The sequence below is a fragment of the Carassius carassius genome, chromosome 17 (genome assembly GCF_963082965.1).
Source record: "Carassius carassius chromosome 17, fCarCar2.1, whole genome shotgun sequence".
Classification (NCBI taxonomy): domain Eukaryota; kingdom Metazoa; phylum Chordata; class Actinopteri; order Cypriniformes; family Cyprinidae; genus Carassius; species Carassius carassius.
The window spans coordinates 10,096,130-10,104,465 of NC_081771.1; the positions used below are offsets into that span (position 1 = coordinate 10,096,130).

At 32.6% G+C, this 8,336-nt stretch overlaps 1 protein-coding gene across 1 annotated transcript; it reads left to right on the forward strand.

Annotated features, from left to right (window-relative positions):
- Positions 1-1,060: 1,060 nt before the first annotated feature.
- Positions 1,061-6,891, forward strand: zgc:158846 (uncharacterized protein LOC100009654 homolog). Its single transcript, XM_059570821.1, has 9 exons — positions 1,061-1,390; positions 2,071-2,279; positions 2,394-2,454; positions 2,554-2,649; positions 2,849-3,013; positions 3,115-3,240; positions 6,021-6,241; positions 6,331-6,374; positions 6,508-6,891. The coding sequence occupies exons 1-9, from the start codon at positions 1,112-1,114 to the stop codon at positions 6,762-6,764; spliced, it is 1,458 nt and encodes a 485-aa protein (XP_059426804.1). The 5' UTR covers positions 1,061-1,111; the 3' UTR covers positions 6,765-6,891.
- Positions 6,892-8,336: the final 1,445 nt, after the last annotated feature.

The window sequence follows — 8,336 nt, forward strand, 5'->3', positions numbered from 1 at the left end:
TAGAGATCACATATCTTGAAAAAAATCCAAATGTTTTTTTTTTTTAGGTTCAAAAGAACATATATTCATATAATGTTATTATGAATGTAATGCAGTTCTTTTTAGGTAATTAATTAACTTAATGTACTTGTACTTAATTTAAATGAAAAAAACAAAAACAAAATTTCAATTAAAAACAATGTGAAAAATGTTTAGGCTTTCCTCTTAAGTTGTTTCTTTAACAATGATGTTAATAATGCAGATATTTTGATCAATGTAGTATATTTGTGTACTGAGGAACTGTGTATTATTTTGAAGTGTGGAGGTTACAAAGAAAGGTTGAACTGCAATAGGACAACTGAAAGCAAAGTGTATTCAGCAGTTATGTCTTGGATTGTTATCTTTACAACAACATACAAGTTAGACAGATCACTCCATGCCCTTTGCCTCCAAAAAAGTACAATATATGACCAACCAATGGAGTGTTTGTGTGGTGTCTAAAAGGCTACATTAGGCCATCTAATGAGTTTAAAGGGTAATTGTTTTGGAATTTTTACTGTAGATAGTGGGGACCATTTCAGGTCAGCAGTTAATTATTGTTTGGATATAGAAATTGCTAAATATACAAAATATACTCATGCACTGGTTACATGCACTTATAAAACATTATACACTTTTTTTCTGCAGTTATAATAATTCTTAATATTTTGGTAATTAGTTTTCTCTGGTTAGCTGAGCCTGGATCTGCTGTTGCAGTGCACTCATGTTATTTAAGGATGCAAAAGTAAAGTAAAAAGTAGAAATGCTTCATGATGTCTTAGCATGTTCAGATTTGAAACTAAAAATAATATGTACTGTACGATTTGGAGTATTCTTTTTTCGAGTATTCTTCTTTTTTCTCTGGGATCGAAGTGAAGCAGTTAATGTATAACACTGTGATTTTCCTCTCACCGTTCAACCCCATAATTCTCCATACATATCTTGAAAATTGTTTCTTGACTGATAAGCTGGCCTTGGGCCACTCCCTGCACTCTATATAAGAGTTTGAGGGAACGTCTGTCGTCCCACCTTTTGAGTTTCCAACCCCTCAACTCTCTGTCCTCTCTCACTCTGACGGCTGTGTTGTCCAGAGATGCTGCACTCCAAGAAAACCATGCAGTCTTTCAGCAGTGTCTCTTTAGTAAGTATGAGCAGAACCAGGAGGACCCCCCTCACCCATTCAGGGATGGTTTTTAGAGAAGGATGGGGATCCAGTCCAGCCATATTCCCTCCAATTAAAGCTGTAAGGGTCAATGAAAGTCTTCTGGCACCTCTGAACTTAGAGATTGACCCAAACATCCATTCCATCAAGATTCAGGAGAAAGAGGAAATCAAGGCACTCAACAACCGCTTTGCTTCATTCATTAATAAAGTAAGTTATCTCCTTTTTCATCCTGTCTTAACACTTTGTGTGAACCTTATGTTTTCATATCAAATTAAATGTATTGTGTTTGGACCTGCAAGTGTGGCTCATATGCTGGTGTAATGAAGTGATGTGATCGTGATAACAGTAGGCCCAGTTCTATCAATGTCATATTTTATCAGGGACCCCCGCTTGGCTGACTAGCCTGAAGGGACCCTGTCCATATCTTAAACAAACCTTTGTCGCTTTTTGGGCAATATCAGTTTACTAACCGCATTGGCCGCTCCCTTGCTTTTGCATAAACACACCTATCAGAGCACACACAACTAGCTTTGAACTCACATAATTTGTTCAGTAAAGCACAGAGACTTATTTATGTATAGATTAATATGCAATTAAAAACTCATTAGTAAAACTGCAACAAAAAAAGTCACAGAAAATTGTTTTACTCAAAACTTGTGAAGTAAATTATATATATATATATATATATATATATATATATATATATATATATATATATATATATATATATATATATATATATATATATATATATATATATATATATATATAAAATTATGAAAAACATTAATGTCCATGTAATCTGACAGTTATCTATACACATTTATGCATTATCATTTACCATAAGAAAATGTTACTTTCTTTTTCACACACTTGTCTTTCCCCAGGTGTGCTTCCTGGAACGGCAGAACAAGATGCTGGAGACTAAGTGGTCTCTCCTGCAGGAACAAACAAGCCGCCAAACCAAACCTGATATTAAGTTTGATTCCTACATTGCTACACTGCGCAGACACATGGATGTTCTAGGCAATGAAAAAGTGCGTCTGGAGTCTGGCCTGCGGGACATGGTCAGCCTGGTAGAAGACTTCAGGAGCAAGTGAGATCACTGGATACATCTGCACAGTGTCTTAAATCTAGCATGTTTGTACACTAAAGTGTTTAAGGACATTCCACACACACATTCCAACAAACTCTGCACGTTCCTCCTCAGGTATGAAGATGAAATTAACAAACGGGTTGACTCTGACAACAAATTTGTGCGCCTTAAAAAGGTCAGCACATAATGTAAAAGCATACACAGATCATGTACTTTTAATAAGTGATTATAATGATATAATTAGATATTTATTTCTTCACTGCGCCTATGCTAGGATGCTGACGATGCTTATCTGAATAAAGTGAAACTGGAATGTAGATTGGACGGCCTAACAGATGAGATCAAGTTTCTTTGTCAGAATTACGAGGAGGTACCATTCACTCCCTTCATATTTCAAATAAATCTTTTAGTATAGTCATGTTATTCACTTTGCATATAGAATTTATTGTGTTAACTGATATTAAAATGTAACTCTTAAGCACTTATAACACTTATGGTGTTTAAGCAATGTAAACCCTTTAAAAAACAGTGGTAAATGGAGGCAGTAATTCTTGTTTCTATGTGAACAGGAGCGCCATGAGCTCCAGACTCAGATAATGGACACATCAGTTGTTGTTGAGATGGACAACAGCAGAAACCTGGACATGGACGCCATTGTGGCTGAAGTTCGTGCTCAGTATGAGGACATCGCCAACCGAAGCCGTGCTGAAGCAGAGAGCTGGTACAAACAAAAGGTAATTTAACTTTCTTGAATTAATTCTTCAAATTAATTGAAAATACAAGTTTATGTGTATGGGTCCTTATGTGAATGTTTGTGTGTGCTATAAAATATTAGTATGAAAAAATGCAGTTGACGGTAACCAAATATGGGGATGACATGAAAAACTCAAAGGCTGAAATCGCAGAGTACAATCGAAGAATTGCACGTATACACTCTGAGATGGAACTTGTTAAGGGACAGGTAAGAACTTTATTTAACACTATTATCTTCTGTAGTATCGGGCGCTGTTTGTAAAGCAGCTCACACTGAAAATAACAGCAACATTTTGTCACATTTAGCTTCAAACAATGTTTGAAAAAATGAATTTTTGACGGTCACTTTTTAGCACATTTACAACAATATTTGTCAACTTAAAGATATTTTAAATAGTTAAATATAAATATTAAATGTTACACCTAAATGTTAAATCTTAATGCTAATTCTAAATCTAAATGTTAAATCTAATTTTAAATCTAAATGTTAAATCAAAATCTAAATGTAAAATCTAAATATAAATCTAAATGTAAAATCTAAATGTAAAATCTAAATGTTAAATCTAAATCTAAATCTAAATGTAAAATCTAAATGTAAAATCTAAATGTAAAATCTAAATGTTAAATCTAAATCTAAATCTAAATGTAAAATCTAAATGTTAAATCTAAATGTAAAATCTAAATGTAAAATCTAAATCTAAATGTAAAATCTAAATGTTAAATCTAAATCTAAATCTAAATGTAAAATCTAAATGTTAAATCTAAATGTAAAATCTAAATGTAAAATCTAAATGTTAAATCTAAATGTAAAATCTAAATGTTAAATCTAAATCTAAATCTAAATGTTAAATCTAAATCTAAATCTAAATGTTAAATCTAAATCTAAATCTAAATGTAAAATCTAAATGTTAAATCTAAATCTAAATCTAAATGTAAAAGCTAAATGTTAAATCTAAATGTAAAATCTAAATGTTAAATCTAAATGTAAAATCTAAATGTTAAATCTAAATCTAAATCTAAATGTTAAATCTAAATATAAATCTAAATGTAAAATCTAAATGTTAAATCTAAATCTAAATGTTAAATCTAATTTTAAATCTAAAGGTTAAATCTAAATGTTAAATCTAAATGTTAAATCTAAATGTTTCGGTTGAAACTAAATATTTAGCTAATATGCAAATTCAAAATGCCAATAACCGGAAGTGCCAAAATAAAAGCTCGATGAGGTCAGTGTGTGTTTATAGCATCGTGTCAAATAAGTAATGAATAAAAACCATCTCATCCGAGGAAATTGACTCTTGGACATGGATTATCGTGATAATGACTACCTAAAATAATAAACACTTTTGGTTGAAACTGTATTTCAAGCGTAGGCTAGTGTCACTTTTATGAAAATGTTTGCATGCTTAAACGCCAGCAAGAGCCTATGCTCTCGGCTAACGCCCATTCGTTGGACATTTTGAATGACAGTAGCGTCAATAGTTACCGTACCTGGTCAGGGGCAGGCGGGGAAATAGGCTCTTGCTGATGTTTAAGCATGCGAACATGACAGAGACTGATGACATGATGAGTGACACAGTCTATGGTGAGGACATAACATTCAGTCAAAGTGAGACCCCTCGTGGCTGGCTATTATGGCTACAGGTCATCATAAGTCCTACACTTTTCATAAAAGTGACACTAGCCTACTCTTCAAATACAGTTTCTCCAAACGCGTTTATTATTTTAGGTAATCATTATCACGATAATCCATGTCCAAGAGTCAATTTCCTCGGATGAGATGGTTTTTATTCGTTACTTATTTGACACGATGCACACACACTGACCTCATCGAGCTTTTATTTTGGCACTTCCGGCATTTTGTATTTGCATATTAGCTAAATATTTAATTTCACCCGAAACATTTAGATTTAACATTTAGATTTATATTTAGATTTAACATTTAGATTTATATTTAGATTTAACATTTAGATTTAGATTTAACATTTATATTTAGATTTAACATTTATATTTAGATATAACATTTAGATTTAGATTTAACATCTAGATTTAAATTTAGATTTAACATCTAGATTTAAATTTAGATTTAACATCTAGATTTAAATTTATATTTAACATTTAGATTTAACATTTAGATTTAACATTTAGATTTAACATTTAGATTTAGATGTAGATTTAACATTTAGATTTAGATTTAGCATTTAGATTTAACTTTAACTTTAACTTTAACTTTAACTTTAACTTTAACTTTAACTTTTAACATTTAGGTGTAACATTAAATATTTATATTTAACTATTTAAAATATCTCTAAGTTGACAAATATTGTTGTAAATGTGCTAAAAGTGACTGTCAATTTTTTTTTTAAATTTAAAAAATGTTTTTTAAACATTGTTTGAAGCTAAATGTGACAAAATGCTGCTATTATTTTCAGCATGAGCCGCTCTACAAATGGCGCCCCATATTATAGTGGATTTGAACTAATTTCTAATGATTACTCATAATTAATTAACTTCTCGTAGTTATTGAACTGAATTTAGCAACACTGATCTGACTTGGGCTGATCAGTAATGACTCTAATGTCTAAAGCTGCTTTACTGCAGAATCTGAATATATGTTATATTTGAAGCCTGCATCACTTATTCTGTTATTTTCCTTTTTATTAATGTGAAGCCACTTTGAAACAGTCTATCATATAATGTGCTGTATAATTAAATATGACTTAATTTGACCATTCAGGGTCAACTCAACAGTCAGAAACAACAAAAACAAATATGTGCCTAAATGTCAGTAAACAATGTGCAGCATACTTAGAGTTTAATTATTTTTGGTGACATCTGACAAGAACAAAGCAAGCATTCTTTCAGTAAATCTGAGTAAAGTGTATTATATGTGAGTTGATCTGAGATGATCTCAATTAATCCCAGTTTATTTTAAGTTATATGTCAGAGTGTGGGAAGTATGTAATCTGTTGTCTCCTCTCACTTTAGCATTTAAACCATGAGGCGCAGATCAAAGAGGCAGAAGAACGAGGTGAACTAACTGTGAAAGATGCAAAACTGCGTCTGCAGGAGCTGGAAGCAGCTCTTCTCAGAGCTAAACAGGATATGGCTCGTCAGGTGCGTGAGTACCAGTCACTGATGAACATCAAACTGGCTCTGGACATAGAGATCGCCACCTATAGGAAACTCCTGGAAGGAGAAGAGAACAGGTGGGTGCACATTCAGACTTGAGTGCTTGTTATTGAAACAGAATAATGGATTCCTAAGGAAGTTATGTATTTATTGTGTTCCTTTGCAGACTGCATGGTTCATTCCAGACTCGCACCATCTCTAATCCACAATGTGAGTTACTTTATTCATATAAAGCATCTCTTTTTGTACACACATATGCTTTTTGAATTATTTCACACCATATATGTATGCATATATGTTAGGTACAGCTTTTGTGAAAGTGCTCTGATATCGTTTTTCTTAGCCTTGAACTATGACCTTGAAAGCAGCCACCATACAAGTTTCGCATCCCAAAGTATTGAGGAAGATTGGCAGAAAACAGGCCTGGTTATGCAGGAAGTTAAGGGTGACAGTGCTAGAAGCCTCAGAAGCAGCACTGCCTCCATGACCAAAAGCACAAAGACCACCATCATCACCAGTGAGAAACTCATAGCTATGGAAGGAAGTGTGCAACTGATGGATATGTCTGCAGGCACACAAGAGGATGATGTTTTTGAATGACGGAAGAACAGATGGATTGTGCTGTGCACTGGGCCCAGGATCAGGTTTTCATAGGTTGGCCTCCACCCCCTCCCCTGGGCTCCATGAGCATGTCTAGTTTAGTTTCTGTTGCTGAACTGTGGTAGATCAAACTGAATTACAATGCATTGAATTAAATATTTAGTATATTTCTATGACCCTGCGACAAACCCATATATTCTCTTCTACAGTGTGCTGTACCCTATAACTAAAAATTACTAAATGTCGGTCACTGTGAGCACAGTCAGAAAGTATGAGAAACATCTTTTGTGCACTTTTCTGATTACTATTGAGGCCTATATTCAAATAAAGTCAATACATGCAAAAAATCTGTTTTCGAAATTGAATTTTTAAGACTTTATAATTTCTTTACATAGGTGCAAGAAATAAACATTTTGTTCTAAATATGTAGAAAATTTATCTGAATATAATGCTACTTAATCTAACATTTTTAACGTAAAAATAATTGCGGCAATTTTTAGCTTTGTACAAAGGTTCCAATTAAAGAAATTTCTTATGTGGTTCTAAATAGCAAATTCTTATTTTGTTATTATATTGTTTTCACTCATTATTATAATCATAAATTCACTGGTTTGTAGCACAAATGGTTTTATCGTTTATGGTGGCACTTTGTTAGTTATTTATCTATAGCAGCTGAAGAATTGGAAGTTTTGCACAGAAAATTGATTTATTCTGTGTTGCAAAGAGTCTGCTTAAGAGTCAGCAAAAATGCAGCATAGAAACGAAGATGTCAGGATTGCTCCCATTTCTCCAGATGACTTGTTTAAAAAAAATTTAAAGAAAATAAAATTGATGCATGGTAACAAAGCAACTTTCTTTGAGCTTTCACTTTTCTGCTGTTCTGCATATTACTTCGAAGTTGCCTGTTTGAATGTGATCCTTCATTGCACTTCCATTCTGAGCCAGCAGGAGGGGTTGTGCACAGAAAATAAAAGTGTAACTTTAAAAAATATATATATTTTCAGTATATTTACAAACTTTATTTTAGAGTTTCTTGGCTAAAATGAGCTGGAAAAAAATACAAATTATAGAAACATTAAACTGTAGAAACTCATCTCAAACTTAGATTTTTAAAACCATTAGAATCTCAAACTTTAACAAAAAAAAAACAAAAAAAATGGTGCAGATTAATATTGATGATTGTCTTAAAGCGAATGTGATACATGCAACTCCAACATTTCCTATATAAATAAGTCAAACATGCATATCGGACAATATTACTAAGTATACAGGCCAAATGGAGAGAAATATAGTAATAACTGTATTTATGACAGCGTCTCCTCCCCCTTAACAAACACTGCCCTATAAGGGCTGCAGTTAGAAGGGAATTTAGACTCCACACCTATGAAGTGGTGTAAGCCTTAAACTGCTCAGACCAGACTAGCCTAATCCTTCACAGCATTTTAGCACTATGGAATTATTTTAGAAATAATCTGTTACTTACACAATTTAATTAAGTGATCAGTTGCATTTGATGATGATATGTATAAATGATTATTCATGTATTTAACCAAAAAGACTGACACTGACAAA